General features: G+C 37.1%; 1 protein-coding gene across 5 annotated transcripts in view; it reads right to left on the reverse strand.

Annotated features, from left to right (window-relative positions):
• Window positions 1-15,324, reverse strand: part of LOC121036081 (multidrug resistance-associated protein 1-like) — an 89,102-nt gene extending 73,778 nt beyond the window's left edge. For 3 of the 5 annotated variants that reach the window (XM_040484173.1, XM_040484174.1, XM_040484170.1), the window contains exons 1-4: window positions 15,072-15,323; window positions 9,725-9,786; window positions 2,944-3,091; window positions 1,604-1,746 (exon numbers count right to left, since the gene is read on the reverse strand). In XM_040484173.1, the coding sequence (XP_040340107.1) occupies window positions 1,604-1,746; window positions 2,944-3,091; window positions 9,725-9,786; window positions 15,072-15,143 (425 nt within the window). In that variant the 5' untranslated portion in view covers window positions 15,144-15,323. Of the gene's footprint in view, window positions 1-1,603; window positions 1,747-2,943; window positions 3,092-3,851; window positions 3,994-9,724; window positions 9,787-15,071 lie in introns of those variants that run through there. The other 2 variants (XM_040484171.1, XM_040484172.1) reach the window with 2 other exon arrangements.
• Between the last annotated feature and the right edge of the window lie 9,721 nt (window positions 15,325-25,045).

Genomic DNA, 25,045 nt, shown 5'->3' on the forward strand with positions numbered 1-25,045 from the left:
CCCCTCTAAGCAGACCTTCCAAAGAATAGCAGTCAGGCTTTCCAAAGGACAGCAGTCAGTCAGTTCATTCTTTCCTGCAAAATGGCTAATATGTATTTCAAATTTAGCAAGTCCAAAAGGAAACCCCACACCACTCTACTCTTTCCTGAGCCTTCTATATCTCAGTAAATGGTGTCTCATTTACCTTGTGACTTCAACCAAAAACTCTGAAGGCATCCTTGATTCCTCCCCTCTCTCAACTTACATTCAATCCATCAGTATATGATGTTGACTCTACCTTTAAAATAGAGCCAGAATCTAACTACTTCTTATCACCTTCGTTGCTACAACCTAGCTGAAGCCACCACTGACTTTTGCCTGGATTATCTCAGTATTTCAACTGGTGATACTTTTACTTTTCCTCCTTTTTATATTATTTTCTGCATAGCAGCAGAGTGATCCCTATAAAACTTAGGTCTAATCATATCAATTCCTGCTCAAAATTTCCAACGTTTTCCCTCTTAACACAGAATAAAAGCCTATTTCCCCCACCATATTCCATAAGTTCCTTTAAAATCTTGTTCATTCCCAGACCTTTCTTACTTCTGATTTCTTCTCCAATTCTTTGTTCTAGCCTCACTTATCTCCCATGAGTCCTCAAAGACACCAAGCATGCACCTGCCTCAAGGCTCTTGCCCTTCTTGTTCTTCCTATTTGCAATAGATAGGGTCTTGGCTTCCTCTCTAACTTCCTTCAGGACTTTGTTCAAATGTCACCTTATCACTAGTATCTTCCCTAACTTCTTTAAATTAACATAGCACTTCGATCTCCCTAGAGAGGCATTTCCTACCTCTCCTTGTTGAATACTTTGTCCTTAACACTGATTATTTCTTAATATCACCTATATTTATTCATTTGTTTACTATTTGTCTCACCCCTCTGAGTGTCATCAGAGCAGGGACTTTTTGACTTTTGTCTACCCCTAGGGTCAATCAAGCACAGTAGCGTGTAGTAAGTACTCAATAAATACCGGACAAAATACAAGCCTGGACATTATCTAAGAGTCAAGTAACTAAGGATTAATTCTGTTTTCATGAATTGAATAGTTCTTAAAAACTCCAACAACCTGGAAATGTATTCAATACAAAAATATTATTATAGGTCAATAAAAAAATTTGTTTTTCCTTCATATATATCATTTCATTTTCTGAATATACATCTAAAACAGAGTTCCTAGATTTTAGTCATAACTCTGGCATTTTCTAGCTCTGTGAAGTTAGGCAAATTACTTAAACCTCTCTGTTTCTGCATCATGATAATGATTGTAATAATACTTCCTATCTCATAGGATGGTTGTAAAGACTGAATAAGATAATTAATATAAAGAATTTAGAACAGTGTGTAGTACACAGTTGGCTTCAGTAAATATTGACTATATTATCATCATTCACATTTGTGTGAATGTCAAAGCTAACAGAATGTCCATATCCTAAGTAAAATTTGCAATAAGGTCTCTTCCTACTCTTTTTTAGTACAACTCTTAGAGTGAAACACTTGCTTATCATTTGCTTATCATTTAACTGTAGAGAGAGTAAAAAAAAAAAAAGAAAAGACTACAACTTACTTCATTATGAGTGGGCTAGTGAAGGACAAAATATCAGCAAACACTTTGAATAAAGCAACTTGAATCAGGACAAACTTAAAGGTGTTCCACAATGCATAGAGCAGAGATGGTTTCCTGGCACGTGCCTCTTTATGAAAGGATGCCTACATAATGAAAGAAAATAAGAAACCATGAGAAAATTGGACAGAGCAAATACAAGTAAAAATGAAATATATATATAAACCAACCATAAAATTAGTAATGTAACCCAAAGATAATCTGGGTGGCTCAGTCACCCAGTAAGTGTTCGACTACTGATTTCAACTCAAGTCGTGGTTTCACAGTCATGAGATTGAACACTGCATGGGGCTCCACATGGAGCCTGCTTAAGATTCTCTTTCCCTCTCCTTCTGCCCCTGCACCCCCACTCATGCTCTCTCTCTTTCTCTCCCTCTCAAAAAATATAAATAAATAAATAAATAAATAAATAAATAAATAAATAAAACAAAAATAATAAAGTAATAAGAAAGGGATAAATTCAGTTAAACTTGAAAATATGACCCGTATCATTGGTAAAGTATGTCTCCAGAATGCCTGATATTACTTATATCATGGGGTATAAATGTACAAGAGAAATAGTTGTATTTTATTACTTTTGTGAATGTTGAAACTTTCATTAAAATAATTAATATAAATAGAGTTTTATCTTCAAATTATATTTTCTTTTTGGGAATTCTAAAGAGGAGATATGTGTGCATATGTGATACAAGATATGGAGTACCTGCCCCTGCACCATAAACTTTGGCCATGGTTGCCATATTACTTACTTGGACCAATAGATATGAGGCCATGAGATATAGAAACCATCTTTGCCATGATAGTTGAGCAAAAGATACTGGTGAAAAGCCAAAGATAACATATCAACACATTGTTCTTGATATTAAAGGGAGGAGATGCTGAATAATTTTATGACATAAATTAGTTGCAATAAAAATCAATTGTACTTATGAAAATGGCTTGTCATTTCACATGTTTTAGGAACTTTCTAAATTAATAATAATATCTCACATTTGGAAGAAGCTTTTTCTAGTTTTAGGTAGTAATTAGGTCCTTAAGATTTAAGAATTAATTACCTTGGGGCGCCTGGGTGGCTCAGTCGGTTGAGCGTCCAACTTCAGCTCAGGTCATGATCTCACAGTCCATGAGTTCGAGCCCCATGTCAGGCTCTGTGCTGACAGCTCAGAGCCTGGAGCCTGCTTCCAATTCTGTGTCTCCCTCTCTCTCTGTCCCTAACCCACTCACGCTCTGTCTCTCTCTGTCTCAAAAATAAACAAAAACATTAAAAAAAAAGAATTAATTACCTTTATTTCTTGCCTCTCTTGATTCCTTAAAACTTCCTTCCTCCATTGTTTTTCAAAGATGGGACACACAATATAGGAAGAATCACTTTCATTTAGTTCAAAAAGATCTTCTCTTTCCAAAGGTTTCTTATATCCTAAAAGAATTATTCTAAAAATGAAAGAGTAAGGTAAACAATTCAGCAAAACTAATAATCAACTTAAAAATAATTTTTCATGCATTTATTTTATTCTTTGATTTATAAATTATTTTTTTAATCAGGATGGAATGATTAGACTGTATTTTGGAAAGTCATACAACTTACCCTACAGTTGAACAATGTGTAATAATCATTTGTAGCTTTTAGAATTATTGGGACATCCATTTATTTAGTGAAACAGTAAATTTACTCATTTCATATTGGAGTTACCTACTACTTACCTACCTTACTGAAATTTAAATAGTTAACATTCACAGTAAGGTGTATTCACTCCAAAACCCCAAACTAACTGCTTTTTAGTCTTGAATAAGAGGAGAAATGGATCCAGAACCTCTGCATCTGCAACTTCTCCTATTCCACCGGGACATTATATACATACCCTTTGCCATTTGACTTTACAAATTGTCCAACTAGATGTGGAGTACCTGTTTGTGCCCCATAAACATCAGCCTTGGCCATATGACCTATTTTGACCAATAGACTATGAGCCAAAGTGACAGTGTCATTTCTGAGCCCATGCCTTAAGAAGTGTGACAAATGACTGCTAGTCTCAGCACTTCCACTCTCCCCCATTCAATGAACTTGCCCCAAGGGAGACTGTGAATAAATTACGCAAGAACAACAGGTCTAAATTAGAACTGTCCCAGGCAAACTAGGATGCATGATCTAGTTACACCACAGATGTTGTGGCAGACAATAAATTATACTTACCTCACAGCCATCCTTCTGCCCCATCATCTTCCTACTACCAGGAATCTTGATACTTATTCAGGTGAAAATCTCTTGAACTCAGGATAAGTCCTTATCTCAGCCAGAGTCATAATTATGATCAGTCTAAAGCAGTCCTGGTAATCTGACAACATTTTGCTTGGCATTAACAATACAACTCAGTCTGCTGAGGAGAACTTTCTTTTCCAAAAGAAGGCTCCCACTTCGAGAGGAGAAAATGTCTTGCCTCCTTTTCCCTTCCCCTTCTTCCTTCCTGCCTGCACTGAAGGCATAATGCTCTGATATAGAGAAGCCATCTTTTTCACCATGGGCGAAAAGCCAAATAATAAGGATGGGAAGTAGAAAGAAAAACTCTGGGCCCTTTGTAACATTTCTGAGGTAGTTCATCAGCTTATTCCCAGCGTTCTTCTCAGTAACATAAAAAAATAAATACCTATTTGTTTAAGCTATAATTATCTGGCTATTGTGTTGCTTGAGGCAAAACATGTTCCTAGGTTCAGATATACTCAGTTTATGAGCTTGGTGACATGACTTGTTCAGTAAGAAATTAAACCCACATTTAAACTCAGGCCTTCTGACTCAATAGTTTCTGTTCTTTCCATTATAAAGTACCTTATTAGTCCAAGAAACCATAACATGGTGTTACACTATCCCAAATTGGGACTGCTTCACTGTCATTATTACTGAACAATCTCTATTATTGATTGACCCTGAGATGGATTTAAACTCTGTGGTAACCAGAGTCTCCACGGGATTCAATGTTACTTTTATTACACTATATAATATCATATTACAGTTCATATTTAACAAAAAGGTTTAAATGTAATAAGAAAGGACCTTCTGTAATCACGTTTCTGTTGGCTCAAATATGCTGGACATTTTCCTGCACTGCAGTTTCAAAACCATATTAAGCAATAAACTACTTTTAAGTCATATTAAGCCTTTCTCTTCCATTCCACAAAATAAATATTCATTTTCAAAATAAGATTGCATTGATTTTCACAAAAGCATTTTAATAACATTTACTGCCTCAGCATTTTGAGTTAGAACCATGCAAAACTCAGCGGTTTTGGAGCACAGGGATAAGTGACCCCTGGCTTTCATGCTGAGTCTCCAAATAATGCAGCATCTAAAAGTGACACTTACACTGAATTGATTGTGATGCACATGGCTCAGTTGTTTAACCACCGTGACTTCCCTTTTCCCAGGTGTGTGCTTCTTCCTTCTCTTTTGCTCTCTTCTGTACATTTAAGTATGCTCATCACCCTGGCTCATCTTTCTACCACACGTAAGCATCCAGGAAAAGAGGAAGCAGTGCTTCTTTAAATCCAATGATGAGGCAGCTCTTAGGGAGGCAACAAGGACCAACAGCTGACCCTCCCGATAGTGGAATGTAGCCTGGACTGGGTCCCATAAACTTAAGGACTTGATTCCTAAGTGGTAATAAGGTTCCTGCATGCATCTTGTATGTTTTACACTGATAGTGCTTTTCAAAGGTCATTCAGTTCAATGAATTTGATACTCACAACTCTCTGAAGCAGGCAGAGCAATATTAATTTCCCGTGTTTACAGGCGGTTAAACACCAGGAACTCCAGAGCCTGGTCAGAGTTTTTTAAATGTGACATAAACCGGTGCTAACGTGACCATAGGCAGACAATGCCGTTAAGTGTAATATTTCCACTCTGTTTTCAATATTGTTATCTTAGAATTCTGAGTATATTTGACATTAACAAGTGTGAGTACACATCTCATCCAACTGATGTTAAGAGCAGCAAACCAGTAGCAGTAGGCCAGGAAGATGAGATGAAAGGTAAATTTTGTAGATGTGTAATACCAGAAAGCGTGGAAAGTATAGATATACAATCGAATTATCAAGTTCACTACTGTTAATCACCTTTTTAAATATTTCTGGAAAGCGGTGATTGTGTCACAGGAGAAGGCAAAAAGTCAGTCTGTCCAACAGTTGTAGGATAGGACAAAGTCAGGCAGTGTACAAGTTTTATTAATATGTGAGGAAAAGGTAGGGCAGACTGAATAGTGTATCCCTGGTTAAAATAGTGATTCAATTGTGACCGGTAAAAACTTTAACTAGAGTTTTCCGTGTATGTCAAGGGGATTATTCTATGACAATGATTATTATACACTGATGACAGATTATATTTGCTAATAAAGGCTTCATAATTATTTGATCATCAAAACCACTCTACAAATTCTGCCTTAGGAATTAAGGCTCATAAGCATATAATTCCCTAATTATTTGTATCATCTGAGCACATTTTAATTGAATTATTCATATAATTATGGGAGCTTGAATTTGGCCTAGGAAATAATTTCTGATTTTATTCTGTAACTCAAAGAACAGATCTGAGAACACAATTAGCCACTGTCTTCAAAAAGGCATTCTCTTAAACAATAGCTATGTTTCAGCTGCTACTGTTTAATTACCAGATAAGAAATCAAATTAGATTCATGCCAATGACAGTTCCAGATAGGAGCATGCTATAAAAATATTTCCTATCTAGGTCTAAGATGTTAAATTTGAACAGAAAATAAATGTTATATTCAACAATTACATCTTATTGGTTTGACTGATCTAAGATAGTGACAGATATTGAGGTGCCATATTTTAAAGTTTGTTGTGCCTTATCCTGCATATTAAGTTTAATTTCAGCTTCATATTTTAGGCTTCATAAAATGGTATTCATAATATTTAAAACAAATACATATAGTTTTTATAGTTTGATAATTAAGTTTTAAAAGTACAGTTACTTAAAATTAATTTTATTTGCATTATTTAAATTCTGTGATATTTTCTGTGACTTAAAACTGACAGTCTGAAACTTTTAAAGCCAGAATAGACCTCACTCTTTCTCTCAAGACACGAATGAAATATAACTCAGGTTTGGAAAATAAACATGAACAAAAAATCATTAAGTATAAATAGCCCACATTTACATAATTCTTATTTAACCTTTCTTTTTTTATAGTGTATATGTATAATTTAACGTAGTATGTTGGTGTAAAATTTTTGCCATCCTCCTTAAGTGATTCATAGATTTGTGTTAACTTGGAATTCTTATAACCCAACCCAATTATATGCTTCTGCCCAATTATTTGCTCACCAAGTATACCAGTTCTCTATTTACACTGCTTTCATAAAAATCACCAATGAACTTTACAATGATAAATTCAATAAAGAATACTCAATTCTTTTTTTTTTTTAATTTACCCCTCTTCAGCATTAGGCACTACTGACCACCTTATTGTCCTCCTTTTTTGACAGTTTCCTTAGCTTTCAAACACACTCTTTCTTTTGTTTGTCTCTTACACTCTGAATGTCTTTCCTTAGCTTTCTTGTTGGATTACCACTCCTTTTACCATTTAAATACTGAGGAATCTCAATGTTCCATTTGTTCATCCCGTTCAATAAACTCTCTTTCTGGATGATCTTATTCATGCTCATGGCTTCCACTACTGACATATAGTCAATGACTCCCAAATCCGTATTCATAGATCAAAAGCTTATATATCCAAACACCTATTTAATACTTTTTATGGGAATGAGTTAGACATCTTAAATTGACGCTTCTCTAAACTGAACATAAAGTTTTTTGTCACAGCTAAATCTGACAGTTATCTGAGCCAAAAAATGATTAACATTCTTCCCAGTTCTTCAATTTCCTTATCTAATCAACATTACTAATTAGCTTTTGAATCTGTCCCTTCCTCTTCATCCTCTTTATCATTACGATAGTTCAAACTTTAGCCATAAATCTACCAGGATAATTGAAGAACCTTCTAACCATTCCCTCTATCTCCATTTTCATCTGGTACATACCATATCCACACAACTGCAAAGGTGATTTTCTGAAGCGCAAACACGAATACATTACTCTCTATTTAAAATTCTTCAGTGGCTTCTCATTATCTTTGGAATGACTTAGAAAACTCTTTATGAAATGTTCTTTCAGTTTGATCTCTTGCCACATCAACTGGCTGCAATGGGGGAGGGGTCAGTTCACTCTTGCCTCTGGTTTGCATGCAGTATTTGCTCAATTTGGAATGCCACTTGGCTTCATCTTACACATTGTCAAATGTTGAGTTAAAAGCATGAATTACTTACAAAACATTCCCTAACTGCGCAAATGCGCTTACATGGCGCTCCTGAAATTTGTGTTTCTTTATAATGCTTATATTGCCTTTTGCCTTTTTGGGTAATTGAAAGAGCACCTTTTAATCTTTCTAAATCTACTACAAATTCCTAGATGATAGGAACTAGGTCACTTTTCTCTGCATTTTGAAAGGTTAGCATAATGCAGGGTATCTGGCACACAATCAACCTTTTCTGTTTCTTTAAGGATTCATCTATGAGAATCATGAGAGCATATTTGTACATCAAATTGGGAAATTTTGTTTCTATTAACTATTGAACAAGGGGCATAAAGTTAAGATAATAAATTTAGTTTCCTATGATCATGACTTTTCTGTTATGGGGGAAAAATACATTTCTAAAGAAAGCTTCTGAATTTATAAAATTAGAAAAAGTCAGCTCTGCTCTTGTTTGAATTCTAGATGAATTACTCTGTGAGATAAATCACATTATATGTCTTATAAAAATGACTGTGTATGTGTTTTAGTAATTAGTAATAGTAATTAAGTAATTAGTAATATATATAGTAGTTATATATAACTATATAATAGTTATATACATTATAACTATATAATAGTTATATTTTATAATATATAATGTATATATATAATGTCTATAATATATAATACATATAATATTTTATAACATATATATGATATATATACATATATAAAAGCTCAAATTGAGCTTGTGATATAGATAGATAGACCTCAAACATTTGTGGGAGTATTCCTAGTAAAGAGTAGAATAACAAAATGAAAAAAAAAAAAGCATGAAACACGGACTCAAAGAATCTGACTTCTAACACCAAGTTGGTGTGCTTCTTCCTGGGTATCAATGGACAAGTTACTTCCCCTCCTTAAGTTTCAATTTTCAATTTTCTCATCTGTAAATGCCTATCTCATAAGACTTGGGGGAGAATTAAGTGAAATTATATACACATATATACTGGATAATAAAAAAAAAAAATCCAACTCTCTGCCCCTCCACAGTGCTAATATGATACAAATCCTATAAAGGGACAGCCATATTGCAGGACTATTAGCAATCTTCTCTGTGAACCACTTTCTATGATACTATCTGTGGTTTCTCTATAATAAAATGTTTTCTTTTTTTTTTTTTAATTTTTTTAACGTTTATTTATTTTTGAGACAGAGAGAGACAGAGCATGAACGGGGGAGGGGCAGAGAGAGAGGGAGACACAGCAGTGTCTGAGCTGTCAGCACAGAGCCCGACACGGGGTTCAAACTCACAAACTGCGAGATCCTGACCTGAGCCGAAGTCAGACGCTCAACCGACTGAGCCACCCAGGCGCCCCTATAATAAAATGTTTTCTCTGAGAAAAAATCTTCACAAAGTCATTCTATAAAAATATTCATGCTGGAACATCTAGGTGGCTCAATTAGTTGAGTGTCCGACTTCAGCACAGGTCATGATCTTGCGGTTTTTGAGTTCGAGCCCTGCATAGGGCTCTGTGCTGACAGCTCAGAGCCTGGAGCCTGCTTCAGATTCTGTGTCTCCCTCTTTCTCTGCTCCTCCCCTGCTCTCTCTCTCTCTCTCTCTCTCTCTCTCTCTCTCTCAGAAATAAATAAACATTAAAAAAAATATATTCATGCTTAGATTAGAGGAATAACATTTAGGTGTCGTTTCCCTTGGAATCTTCCTTAGGGTAGTATGTTACATACAAATTAGTAAAATTCCTACCTGCTAAACCAGGAATATGTCATCCGACTGAAGAATGAAGCACTTTTCTCTGGATTGCATTTCTAGAAAGAAAAATACAACAAGTAGTCTGTGAAGAATATGCCTTTACTTTATATTTGAAATATCTTTGTCAGCAGGTGGAAAAGTACACATGAAATAATTTCATTTACTAACAATCGCAGCTATGTTCATATCATGATCCTTAAGGAATAAAATTAAGATATTAGAATGGTGGATAGACTACAAGCATTTTAAGATTTCTCCCAAAATTATCATTATGACTCGTTTTCACAGCAAAAAAAACATGTAGGAAAGGAAAATCATTTCTGATATTTCTACTTCTCATTCTCTCTCTGTGTGTGTATATATATATCCTCAAATTTCTATGACTGTGTATATATGTGAAGATACATATATATATGTGTATATATATATATATATAAGCTAAATTTAAAATATTTTATCCACTAAATTAAAGATAGCTTTGTCTTTTTCTGGAAAATAGAAAAATAAGAGACTAATAGTCATTTGGTTTACTTCTGTGTGTTTAATTACATATTTTTGTATAAATGTATAAATACATAAACAATTATCTATTTATCACCATTACATATTATTTTGGGAAGTTATAACATTTCCATAAATTCCTTCCTGTTGATCTGGTGAGTTCAACCAAAAGAAAGTTTTAACAAAGAAGGCCTCAAAAGTAATCATTTTATATTTTTAGAGTCAGCATCAATGTCTATATTTTAAAAAGTAAAACTGATCACCACAGTCAAGCTCATTATTAGAAACTGTCCCATATTTAACAATTTTATCATACATCCTCTCTAATCCGGTTCTGATTTCATACATAAAGTGTTTACCATGTTTTTAAAAAATTCTTATCCTAGAAGGAGTGAGTGCCAAAATTCTATCCTGTACAGCAAAATGTCCTGAGTATAGAGGTGAGAACATTATTTATTCCAAATCTGCTCTCTGAGTTGTAGCAAATGACATACTATAAATCATTGAAGATATATATAATTTACTCAATTGCTATCTACCTTGATATTACTGTTGCAAAAGTAAATGCAATGACAAATGTAAACAGTCATCATCACACTGTGGCCCAAAACAACCACTCACTCCTGTGATCTATGATATCATCATCACTACTATTACCAAACGTATCATTTGGAAAATAAGTGCACATATTATTGTGGAAAACATTCTGAAAATTCTTCAATTAACCTGGAAGCACATTTTCTTTCACAGGGAGTTGCCAATTTGATCATTTACCACCAATGAAAAGATTTTATTCACATCCAAGACACATGTATGTCTGTGGCAGATTGAAAATGGCTACACATTCTTAGCAGCTTTTCCCATCAAGAGGTAGACTCCATTTTCCACCCCTTGAATCTGAGCTGGTGTTGCTTCTTATTTTGATCAAGAGTGACACAAAGAGAGCTCCAATTCTAAGCCCCAAGAGGCTTGGTGTGCTCAGAACCCTGAGTGCACCACGTGTCTGATCCTAAGCTGGCCTGCTAATGGATGAGAGACCCCGGAGAAGAGAGTTGAGGTGCTCATCTGTCTGTCATCCTGGCTTGGAAACTGCCAGACATATGAGTAGACTACCCAGTCACCATTCAACCCTCCAGCTGGCAGTAGTGCTTAAAACAGTTCAGCAGAGATCAGTCAAGCTGACCCAAACTAGGTCATGTTCCAACTGATCAGAGAATCATGAGCTAATTAAAAAAAAAAAAAAAAAGGTGGTTGGTTTCAGCACCCATGTCTTACAAAGCTTCTAGAGAGGGTTATTTTAGCAGACCAAGAACTCAGTATTTGATTTAACTTTCTGTCTAGGCCCACTGTCCATGGGAAAGCATCTCCTATGAGGTCCTTTGAGTCCTCTGTTAAACAGACTCCTTAGATGTGGGCCAGGCATCTTACACTGAACTTATCACAGTGAATTCCAAGCATATTTACCTCCCAGAAAATAAACAGTAAACAGGTAAAATATCTGGTGAAGGTAATAAGCCTTACCAAGCACCAAGAACGTATGAATGAGTTTTTAATAAATACTTACTGAATTCATAGCACAGGTGTCACTGAGTTCATTATTGATATATTGCCACAAAGCAACATCTATATAGAAAACTAAGACAGGAGCGCCTGGGTGGCACAGTCGGTTAAGCGTCCGACTGCAGCCAGGTCACGATCTCGCGGTCCGTGAGTTCGAGCCCCGCGTCAGGCTCTGGGCTGATGGCTCGGAGCCTGGAGCCTGTTTCCGATTCTGTGTCTCCCTCTCTCTCTGCCCCTCCCCCATTCATGCTCTGTCCCTCTCTATCCCAAAAATAAATAAACGTTGAAAAAAAAAATTTAGAAAACTAAGACAGAACAATTCTTAAAGTATCTTTCAGTGTTCTGATTTCCTCCTATCCTCTCCTAAGCATTTCTCAGTCCTTCTAACTCACTTACCCTCACTCTGACAGTATTTTTGGGCTGCAGATCTATTTACCCCAAATCTTTCCCATTTTCCTCATCTACCCAAGCCTAGTACAGGCCTTTGTTTTCTAAGCCATTTTCTTATGTACTGTACTTATCTACCATTGGGCATATAGCAGGAATTCCATAAACATACCTTAACATTTCTGACTTAAGGGCAATTTCAACTAAATAGAGGTCCTGTTATTTCTGGATTATGATAGAAGAACAGGAAGTATTCAGACCATGAGACCACAGCATAGTCAGGGTCCAGGATTAATGCAGCGTGTTGCTTTCAATCTCCTTGGGTTCAATCTTCAGATATGGCCAATGAAGATATGGTTTGTGTGACTGCTACATTTAACGATATCTCATAACCCCTAGCTTCAGGAGCTCTCTTTTAGATACTGGAGGAGAGTTCTGGAATTGGTGGAGGAAATTAAGCAGAGGTGGAAGTACAGCTTCATGGAGAAGGGAAAACATCCAGAAATCAAAAAGAATTGGTTCCTTAATCAATTATTATGTGCCAGATTCTGTACAAAGTATATTATCTCATTAACTATAACATGTCTTTGTGGTGAGACCATTTTTGTCATCCCCATTTTACAGAAGACAAAACAAAGACCTAGAGTTTAAGAAACTTACCTGAAGATCCTCCAGCTAAGAAGTTTAAGCGATTGGATCTAATCTACTTAGTTCGCTCTATCTCCCAGCCATAATTCCACACTCTCAACTCTACCTGTTACAGGCTTTTGCTGATGCTTAGAGATACCCTTCCTCCTGCCCACATCCTTCTACTTCACTTCTGGCTAATTCTCACTTGTACTTCAATCCTATTTAAGATTTATTGCCTTCAAAAAGAAAGAAAGAAAGAAAGAAAGAAAGAAAGAAAGAAAGAAAGAGAAAAGAAAGAAGGAAGGAAGGAAGGAAGGAAGGAAGGAAGGAAGGAAGGAAGAAAAAAGATTTACTTTGATAATTACTTTCCTCCCATCCCAGCCTTCAAGGCTTATATTGTTGTTCTGGGTTACCATAGCAATCTCAACATAGTCTTCACGAAGGATTTAAAGGGCTTCAGTCTTCACTGAATTTACCCTCACTGTTTCCTGACTAATCATTTGCTCACAGTTTCTTCTCTCCTGCTAGACTTAATTGCTCTGAAAGACAGAAAACCATATTTGATTTATCTTTATATTTTCAGTTTCAGCCCAGAGACTACCTCATAACAAACATGTTTTGGAGGAATGAATGAATGGCCACTAATCACTGCAAGAAAAATATTTAGAAGCATTCTATTCATAAGTCACCATGCCAACCGTAGACTCTATCAGGTAGTCATATTCTTGGGGTGCCTGCGTGGCTCAGTCAATTAAGCATCCAACTGTCGATTTTTGGCTCAAGTCATGATTACACTGTTCACTGGCACTGTCAGCAGGGACCCTGCTTGGGATTCTCCCTCTCCTCTCTCTCTCTCTCTCTCTCAAAATAAATACATAAATATTAAAACAAAGCCATGTTCTTAGTTTATAAGTAGGTAGTATTCTTATCTGAGATCTATTATGTCAAAAATATCAAGTCGTTTTAATAGAATGTAATTAATCATAAAAGGTTTTCAATATGCTTTGAAACCTTTAACTTTTTTTTTTTTCAATTTGACATCACAGAAATAACAAAAAGAAAATGCAATTAAAACTAGTATTTTCAATCTTACCTAAATGGATTCCTGGTCCACAAAGCTATCCAGATTGAATAATAGTCAAAGATATAAACATTGATGGAATCCTATGGGAAGAACTGACTGGAATTTGGGGTAAGAGAATTATTTGTTTTATAAATTCCCTCCCTACAAGTGTGTGATTTACTGCCACCTCTGTAGTTGTATTAGTGATGTTAAACCCGTTTCCCACTTTAAGCCTAACAAATAAAAAAGGTGTATTGTCCTGGTGGAGCTCTTTCATATTTTTACGCGATTTATTCAACATTTATGTTTTATAAACTTTTAAAAGAATACTTTCCATATAATTTGCTTTACCTTTAAAGAAGTTTATAGTTTCATTTCATATGTAATCAGAACAGTATCGTCATATATATTTGACACTTGGAGTCACTAACAAAAACCAGGAGTAGAACAAGATCACCTGGATCTGAAATATCTCCCCTCTTCCTTCTCCTTCTCCTCCTCCTCCTCCTCCTTCTTCTTCTCCTCCTCCTCCTCCTTCTCTTTAGAATTACAGAACTACTTACGTTAGGGGCTATTTCTAAGACTTGTCTCCTATAGTGGTGAAAAGTAAAACAAGTGGAATTTTTTGTTAAGGAAATTCCTCCTAAGACACAAGTGCGGGTTCATTTCCCTGTACTTCTGCCCTAGCACGTGACTCCTATTGTGGAAGAAGCACGTGTTATCATGGGGGCAGAGTAAGGCACAGTTCAGTGTCCGCAGTTTCTGGGTTGCCCCAACCTCAGTCTCCCCAAACGGTCGGTTAACACAGCATTATTTATCCCGAGTCTCTCCTGCGGCTTCAATGGGGTCTGCCACCGCTTGCAGAATTCTAATTCCAACCTCTACTCCTTCAGCGATGCCAGGTCCACTCGTTCTTTTCTCAAATGCTTGTTTCTGTTTACTTCGGGGGAGTTATTCATTCCTTCAAACAAAGATGCCTTTCTCTCCTCCAGCAGCCTCCTCGACTGCCGCTCTCAAGACTGCCCTCGCGTGTGTGTGTGTGTGTGTGTCTCGTGTGTGATTACGGCTAAAACACGGCTCTAAACCATCACTTCGCGTTTCAGCGTCTTAAAAGGAGGCTCTCCCCTCCCCAACTCCCTTTCCCCATCGAGAGTGGCCGAGAGACCGCCCGCCTCTCCCCGCAGGACCAATAAGCATTACCTGCGCCTCAGGCCCCTCTGGGACCCGCTCGTAGTCGCCGCGGGCGCCCCACCTCCGCGGGCCGGAGAACATGGTCCTCGGGCGCCTGGCGACGACGGGAGGCGGAGAGAGGCACCGAGGCTGTCACCCCTCTCCGCTGGGGTCGGTCAGTCCGGCGCCTACAAGGTGGAAGGACGCGCGCACTCAGCCCAGACCTAGTTGGCAGTCGCCGTGCCCGGACCCGACCCTTCCCGCGAGCGCGCCCCGGGCGACCGGCAGGGGGCGGGAGGCGGGCGCGGGGTGGAGCAGGCAGGGGGGTCGGAGTAGGAGGTAGGGGCGGAAGGAGAGGCGGGACCTTCTGTAGGGTACTAAGATCTGCCTCCGGGGGAGTTTGCACTTTGTAGGTCTCCACTCTTGGAGCTGCAGGATTGCTCTGTTAGAAAATCAGTGTTTCTTCATGATAGAGCACAAAGCTCATTTCTCCCTGGGATGAGGGGAGAAATTTTGTTTGTAAACAGAATATTGCAGTTGTCTCCTACAGGAAACTGTTAAGGACAACAGGTGTCAGTAGAATTGTATGAAGTGAATTTTATTGGACTGGTTTTAAAATAGAAACACATGAAATGCTTCCCTTACTATTAGAAAACCATAGGAGTATATGGAATCCAAATTTTTTTCTTCAAATTAAGTATAAAGCAACATAATAAATGAAAAACTCCCCAGTAACTAGAACTAGCAAAGAGCTAAACGAGATACAAGACATATAAAAGGGAATATAATGTTAAGGATGGCATTTTGAGTTTCAATAACTATTAAGGAACAGGGAGCCTTGTATAAAGACATACTGCTGTAGGGGCACCTGGGTGGCTCTGTCAGTTAAGCATCACTCTCTTGCTGGTCTCAGGCCATGATCTCCTAGTTGGTGACATTGAGTCTAGGGTCAGCTCTGCACTGACAGGGAGGATCCTGCTTGGAATTCTCTCTCCCTCTCTCTCTCTCTCTCTCTCTCTCTCTCCCTCTCTCCCTTTGCCCCTCCTCGACTTGTGCTTGCTCGTTCAAAATAAAAAAATAAAACATTTTTAAAAAAGAAGAAGTCTGGTGTACGCAATACTTTGAGGAAGATTTGCTGATCCCTGAGATGTGTCATTGGTCTGAGGAAATATTTTGTTTCAATTAACTTAGACCCTGAAGCGACAGAAGAATGAGCAATTTTATTTATTTTTATTTTTTAAAGTAGGCTCCATCCCCAGGTAGGGCTCGATCTCACCACCTTGCGATAGAGAGTCTTGCTTCACTGGCTAAGCCAGCCAAGCGCCCCAAGGGGAAGAAATTTTAGACATTCTGAATAATGGGGTAAAGATAAGGCAGTGTGATGATTTTACAAGGATGGGTAATTATATTTCAGGACAAAGGAAAATTCAGTCTGCTTCTTGAAATTAATGTTACAGGTAAATAGAAGGAATGAGATTTAGCATTGGAGAGAGCCAGCTTCCAAGAGAAAAAGGCCCACAGATGATACCTGGGGGAAGTTTTAGTCTGCTCATAGAATGAGTCAAACTGTGAGGAACCAGATAATTTCTACATAAGGGTTAGACTAAATGATTTGTCATAGAAAAGATTCATTTGGCTTTCTTCCTCTCTTTGGACCACGTTTGTCTGGCCCTATGCAAAGAGGAAGTGACAGATTTTACTTTAAAACAAATGTGTCTATGAAGAAATGAGATCGCAGCTCAGGACTTAGAAACTTTGTCTCACTTCTTCCAGAACTTTACACAAACTCATGTGCCAATCTGGGGATATCTCATATTGAGCAGCCTCAGCCTGAGGGGCCCTTTCTCCATCTGTACTTTGAAACTGCTCACTGTGTGGATTCCACGTGCAAGATCTTCTTGTAGAGCTAGTCCTTGCTTTTCAGATACAAGGAAAGAAGGAAGTTTGGACCTGTGCCATAAAGGAGGTAAGCCAGGAAGAAGAGGCCTAAAAATAGCTCAGGCTTTAAATTCAACGTTTGTTTTCCTTCCTCTTCTTGGAATCAGTCCCCTCAGAAAAAGCTGGTTCTAGCAACTGAAAGCAGACAGATTTCTACACATACTCAGCTCTATAGAGACACACAGTTTACTGATCAGTGGGAGGAGAGAGGTCCCCAAGGTAATTTAGTAAACATCAGGGCTATAGGTGTGTTGGGAAACTGGAGTAATACTGTCTCCACTCAAAGGAATTGGGGGAAAATCCCTGGGAGCCCCCAGAATCGTATTTTAATGCCAAGATTCTCTATTTTGAAGGAGGTATGTACAGTAAGACTGCGCTAATGAGATGGAAGGCATGAGAGGTTTTTAAGAAAGGAATGACAATTTTCATTGCTTCAATACTTAAAAAAAAAAACAGTAAAATATTTAGATTTACCTAGGCAACAGAAAGTATGAAAAAAATGACCTTGACATAAACTAAACATTGCCACAAAGTTAGCATTCTATCACTGAACTCTCACACTAACTGAATTATAAAATAAATATTTCCTTCTCAGCAAAAAGAAAATCATGGAGAGAGGGAATAAAAGGGCATATGGATTTAGTAATGGGTGGGACACGTTTCATGTCATAGTATTCAATTTTTTTAGCTTGCTGAAAAGACTCATTTTCGGGTTCTTTTCCTTCCAGGGATTCTGTTCTACTTTAGAAGTGCTCTAGGCACACACCTATCCTTTCTTGTTGAGAGCTTCATAGATTAGGATCAGAATCTCTGAGGCTGATTAGAAATGAGGCTGATTAGAAATAAGGCTGAAAGAAAGAGCTGCCTGTTTCCCATAGTTATCTGGGCAAGTGTTTGGCGCTGTGGCCGACAGGGGAGAATTATTTTCCTCAAGACAATCATAGTTTATGTTTTAATGGGAAGGGGGTGGTATGGAGTAGATGTTATTTTCATTGTTTTTTTTAACCTTGCCATTAAAAATTGAATAAACAATACTATTCAGTTCATGGCATACTACCACCATTTTGTGAAGGGCCATTTTTATTTTATTTTGTTTCATTGATATTTCCCCACTGGTTCTTTTTCCTGTACATTTATTAGCCACCATAAGTCATTTATCTGGAATAACATGGAAGTATACAAATGGCATTTTCCTACAAGTCATCGCAATTGCAATACAATTCCTTCCCTCCCCCCATATTTTTTAACTTATTCTTTGTAGAGGATCTACCCACGTGAGGCTGTGCGATACTCACCTGCTGTTCCTGACTTCTCCATGGTGCTTTGTTCTCTGTAAACACTACAATTTACAATTGAATGTCATTAAGCGTGTAGACTGTGAGGTAAGACTTCAGGTTAAAGTCCAGCGCCACTATTTAACAGCAAGTCATTTAACATCTCAGAGCTCACTTTCCCATCTATAAAATGGAAGTAATAGCAATGCCTTCTTCATAGATTCGTGGTAAGCATTACACAATTCAATCGTGTAATAAGTAAAGCACTTAGAACAGCAAGAACACATGGTATATATTACATAAATTATTGTGATGATTATTACTTAACTAATTGCCTAGTGAACAAGCTATAGGCTCACTCCAATTCCTTGCTCCCATGGTCAGTGCTGTGAAGAATCTCTCTCTCGGAAGACTGGTGTATGAATTTCTCTTAGATCAAGAGAGCTCTAACTTTTTGGATTCAGAAACCCTTTACATACTCCAAAATTACTGAGTACTTAAATAACTTTTGCGTATATGGAGGATCTCTAGGAATATTCACTACATTAGAAATTAAAATGAGACTTTAAAATTTTTGACTTATTAATTTATTTAAAGCTAACAATAACCCATTACCTGTTTTCATTAATGATATATTATTTATGAAAAATAGCTATATTTAAAGAACAAAGTTTTTTTTGTTGTTTTTTGTTTTTTTTTTTTTCTAGGAATACTGGCATGGTTTTACATTTTAGTGCCTGGTTTAGTAAAAGATGGTGGGACTCCCATGCCTCCTTCTGTATTCAGTCTATTACGATGTATGCTTTTGATTGAAGTAGATGAAGAAAATCTCACTTCACACACATTATAGTTGGAAGAGGTGGACTAATTTAGTTGCTCTTCAGGTAGTCCCGGATATTTGTCTGATAATAACAGCAAACTTCTGCTAGTTTCTTAAAAGTTAGTTGCAATGTAGAACCTGAAACCCTATCAGCAAACCTTTTGTGCTACATTAAAATTCATTGGTCTATCTTGCATTTTGAATGAATCTTTTATAACTGTATGATTTTATAACTGTATGATGAGTTATGAATAACTCAGTATGAATAACTGAGTTATGAATATATTCCAAATGTTGACACATATCATAATGCAATATCCAAAAAAGCTTATTGATATCACCAACTTCAGCAAAAAATTTTTTAAGTATTGGAAAGCTGTCAAGCTCATAATGGTGAATACTGGTAGTGGAAAAATACAACTTTCTCTAAAAACCTTGAATTTTTCATTGGCAACAAACACTGTCAGTTATATTCCTTGCAATGATAGATTCGCTCTATTTACTGTTGAACAAATTCTGCCAGGTATCCAAGTCTGAATAACCATAGTTTGTCTTCAATCATTCTTTCATGTAAAAATGGTGTTCTGTGATACAGTGTCAATTCAGCTTCAGTTTAGACCGTTGTATAAGTGTTTTTCCTGAAAGCTACTATCATACTTTGTCATGTAGCAGAAGTTCTTTGTGCAACTTAGAATTTCATCACACAAAATACTAGAAATACATACTCAAGGGTCAAGATTTAATATTTGTACACACACACACTGTAATTTACTGGGACACACAATGGTAAAGAAAGCAGTGACTACTTGGACTTGGCTTGGCTTTCCTACATTCTTTTGTCCTGGGGAGCCAGCAGTTTTACCCGGGATTACTTTTGCCTTATGGGTCCAAATATTTACAAAGTGAGGAAGACAAGTGAAAAAAGACAAGGTCCTAAGACTAATTATTCATCCGTGGTGCATAGCAAGACTATCATTCAGGAGAGGTCTGAAGAGAATTTACACTATATTTAAAATTTAATTTTAGGGGTGCCTGGGTGGCTCAGTCGGTTAAGCATCTGACTTCAGCTCAGGTCACGATCTCACGGTCCGTGAGTTTGAGCCCCTCGTCGGGCTCTGGGCTGATGGCTCAGAGCCTGGAGCCTGTTTCCGATTCTGTGTCTCCCTCTCTCTCTGCCCCTCCCCCGTTCATGCTCTGTCTGTCTCTGTCTCAAAAATAAATAAACGTTAAAAAAAATTTTAAAAAAAATTTAATTTTAAATAAGAGAATTTCCTAATGATTCACATTCCACCCCAAGGGAATAAACACCAATGAAATTGAATGTTTTATTGATAAATATTTTCACTGGGTCATTATTTATATATTTCGAGCAAGGAAAAATTAAAGTATAGCAATAGGACAACCTTTGAGTTAACACATATACATCCACATGATGCAATATTATGTCATGATATTTATGATAAAAGTTAACATCTGAACATGCTAACAATATAATTATATAATTATACAACTTTTAAAGGATATAGCCCCTATGTGACAGCAACTATAAAGTATACGTAATTAGTTAAATTATTGTCATTTAAAAATGTTAAATTATTTGCTGTTTGCAAATAAGCAGTGTTAATAGTGGTCCCCATGGGATAGTGAGATTATGAAAGATTTTTATTGTGCATATTTATATATTTTCAAAATTCTGTATAGCAAACATGCATTAGTTTTTAAAGTAGACAAAAATAAACGTTAAATGAGGGATGTTTCTCCATTAGGCAGATGTGTTTTTAAATAGACATATAATTCTTCAGCACATGCTTTGTACTTCCATGGCTCATTATCAGAATAAGAGAGGAGGAGATTGCTGAGGACCGGGTTGAAAACAAGGCTTGAGCGTGAGAACTGGGCTAGAATTTCAGTTTGCATTTGTGACCTGTGTGAAACAAGGCAAGTTACTTAGCTTCTTGTTTCTTAGCCTCAGCTTTTCAGCCTAATTTTTACCTCACAGGGCACCAAAAGTACTAAATTAGAATCTGAATTAGAATCTAAATTAAAATGTTGGGCACAGAACCTAGCATGCGGTTAAGTACTCAGTAAACATTGCAATCACATTACATTTACAGCCATATCTAAAAAGTCCAAAGGCTAGGGCCCAGCTGACATGGGAAACCAGAAATGTAAAGCACAGCCAGTGAGCAGAATTATGAGGCTGCCTTTCCAGATTTCCTTATCCACATGGGAATGAGAGTATTTGAAGGAATGATTGGATTTACTCCACGAAGAGAACCTGTAAAATATTAAGATGCAAGAATTGAGACTGCTTTTGAGTGTGTCACTGTGAGTAGGAAAGTGGGAGGGAACTGGAGACCAGCACATCTCAAAGAGTATAAACCTTGACAAGTTTTATTTAAACAATCAGCCACCAGATCACGATTCCAAACATGACTTTAGAGGGGCAGATAGAACAACTTTCCAAAGGACTCTGCCAACAGACGGCCGTCTATTAAAGGTGAACTTGGCTTTCTTCTACTGGGTTTACAGGGAACCCCACATGCAGGTCTGTCATTTGGAGTTGATGGCTTTATTCTTTATTGAACATGGCTACTATTTTTTCCCCCAGTAGTAAACATAACCAAATTTCTTCAGAATTTCCACACAAATCACAACAATGGCATTTAGCAGCAAAAGGAAAGGGCAGGTATTGATTTTGACAGGGAGAATCAAACGTTTTTCAGGTTAGAATATCTTGGTTAATTTCTATCAAGTATGCACAGGTTTTTTCTCTATGAAACTCAGACCTCAGACCTCAGAATCTGACAGTATAGAGAAAATTGCCAACTTTTTCAGCCCCGCGTTCTTCCTAATAGCTAAGTGGAGTTAGAAGAACATGTTGACCTTAAAAAACAAAAGAGCCAGTTATTTTACTAGCCAAATGAGTTAATTCAAGAATAGCAGAGGAATTGCAATTCGGGACAAGCAAACTTTGGCAAACCGTAGGCAAGTCCGGAGAACACAAGAGAGGGGCTTGCTTTCATAGAAGAAAGGAGGAAGCTGGGAGGGGCTGTTTTGCTGAGTTCAGGGTGGTGATGGCTTTTCATTGGCTGAGTGCGGCAGTTTCTCATTGGCTGGACTATTGATGGGCAAAGAGAAATTCTTCCTGTTGATGCGGTATGAAAAGTAAATTTCTTCCATTTGGGATGAGGTACCCTTCTTACATTGAGTTATAGTGCATGACAGCATCCCTTTCAGTGCCCCTGACTCCGTTTTATTATTTTTTTTTTTCTGACTCCATTTTAAATGAAATTTCTTTTATATATTTTCACAAATAATAGTCTAAATAGTATTAGGTCACTTATTAATTCCATGTATTAAAAGCAAGTGCAAGTTGCTCTGCTTTAGACTGTATTACAAAAGTTAAAAAATCAACACTAGAGAAATTAAAAATAAAGCAATATTAGAAAAGATCTCGAGGTTCTAAGGATTTATTCCAAATCCACTATGTCACAGAGGAGGAGACCAGGAGGCCAGGGGAAAGTGCAATGACTTTCCTACGACTCCAGTTAGAAAGAAAACCAGGGCAAAGTATTAGATTGCCTTGAATCCAGGATTCTTTGTGTTTGTTTTTCCACTATAGCAATATAATACCCTTTCCTTTTACCTCAAATAACTAGGGATTTGCGAATGTATGAGAGAAGCTATAAGTCTACTCATTTTTATGGTAACAATTTATTTGTGATCGTTTTTGTTTGATCCCAAAGTTGTATGCTCATCATTGAGCCAAGAGAAATTTCCAAATATTTTCCAGAGAATTTCTTCAAATCCTCACTGCTTTATTTATCATGTCTTAATTCTTTTTTTTTTTTCCAGTTTACTTATTTATTTTGAGAGAGAGAGACAGACAGCACGGGGCAAGGGCAGAGAAAGAGGAGGAGAGAAAATCCTAAGCAAACTGCACATTATCAGTACTGAACTGGATGTTGGGCTCCACCTCATGAACCGTGAGATCATGACCTGAGCCAAAATCAAGAGTTGGGCGCTTAGCCCACTGAGCCACCCAGGTGCCGCTCTTTATCATGTGTTTCACAAGCACTGACTACTTTCTATGTGCCAGGCATTCTGGTAGGTGCTGGGACTGTAGTGAATTGTTCTTGTCTTCACTGAATTATACACTAGTGGGAGAGACCCACAAGAAAATAAATAACTACAAAATGTACAGTGATATGAAGAAAATGAACAAGATGCAATAATAGAGAACAGTGAATCAAGATACGAAACACCGTTCCAAATTAGCTGGGGAAGGCTCGCAGGTTATAACATAATGAATACACTATAGCCAACCACAATAGCACGAGGCAAACAACTTCAGGTAGAGAAATACTATGGCAGAAACCTAAACACTTTTTCTTTGTGTGTTTTTTTTCATCGTTTTTATGATGCAAATTACTTGAAAACAGGCAATCTGCCCATGACTAGGTATTGCTAAACATGCAGCAGACCGTAGTCTTGATTTCTCCATCTTTTTCCAACATTGCCTGAATCATTATTTGGTTTCCAGAGAGACATTTATGGAGCAAAGTCCACATTTATCTTATTTAAATGAACATGTATTGAGCCACATTACACAACTCTGTCCATGTTTTCTTCTATACATTCTGTAGATAATGCATAGTGCAAATCTATTCTAATAGATTTGAGTATTTTTTTTATCAAACTCATGTAAGATGCTAAAACAGACCCCTGAAGACTTTAAGATCCAAACTTAATAACAGTTAACATTAATAGTGCATTTACTATGTTAGTTGGTATATTATTTACATTTATAATCTAACTAAGTCCATACGACCAGGAATTTTTGAGAAAATAAATAACTTGAGTCATATGGCTGATCAGCCAAGAGTTGACCAGAAGCATTTTACCATCAAGATATTCAGAATGGAAGGTGGCCAACCATGCTACGAAAGCCTAAAAACTATGGAAGATTGTGTGTAGTGATATTCACACAGCTAGGGAAAGGTGGTGTCAACAAAATGGGGTGGGGTTGTTATCATAGACTAGGGTCAGGGAGAAACATATTTTCTAAGTGCATAACCCCAGCGTTTCAAAGGGAGGACAATTCCTGAAAGCTAGGAGTGCTTGCTTTTTTTTTTTTTTTTCTGAGTTTTCCACAGTTCAGGTGAATAGTCACTTAGTCATTCATCTGTTACTCTTTGAGTATCTATTATGGGGTAGGTGCTGGATAAAATACTACTGTGGTAGGTGCTGGATAAAACAAAACCAAAAAATTTTAAAGGAAGTAGAATCCTGTCTACATAAAACTTAACTTTACATCTGGGGGAACAAACAGTGAATACATACATAAAGCAATGTTTTGCTGTCAGTGCACTGTGGGGGGAAAACAGTAAGGGAAAGAGGGAAAGAAATATGAGTGATGTTGTGGCAACTTGTATGTGGTGATCAGCAAAATGTTTACTCTCTGAAAAAGGATTTTTAAGCAAATTCCTGTGGGAAAAGAGGAACAAAGAATGTGGTGTCTGGCAATATCCAAGGAAATTGGTGTGAAAACTTGCAGAACAGGTGTCTGCCGTTTGGAAAAAACTGGACACTTTTCAGAATGTCCACCTACACGGGCTCCTGATGGCACAGAGGACAATGTGGTGCGGACAAACAGGACCACAACAACTCTGATCTGAAGAGGGATTCATAAAAGTTGGATCTGAGTACCAGGACGTTTTAGAAATGTATGAATTGATTTGGTTTATTCCTGTTCTATCATTTTCATGCAGTGGAACAGTGATAAATAAAAAAAACTCTCTAAAGTCTAAAAACATTCTCTTAGAAATATAAAATAACACATGTGATAGATAAGAAAACCTATTTCATAGTTTAGTTGGTAGTATAGTTTTTTCCTTAGTTGTCCATGAAATAATGGTAAATCTATAATCATTGACATCTTAGATCCAGTGAATTACAGTATTGTGAAC

This window comes from Herpailurus yagouaroundi, unplaced genomic scaffold (assembly GCF_014898765.1).
Source record: "Herpailurus yagouaroundi ecotype Mexico unplaced genomic scaffold, PumYag 162, whole genome shotgun sequence".
NCBI lineage: Eukaryota > Metazoa > Chordata > Mammalia > Carnivora > Felidae > Herpailurus > Herpailurus yagouaroundi.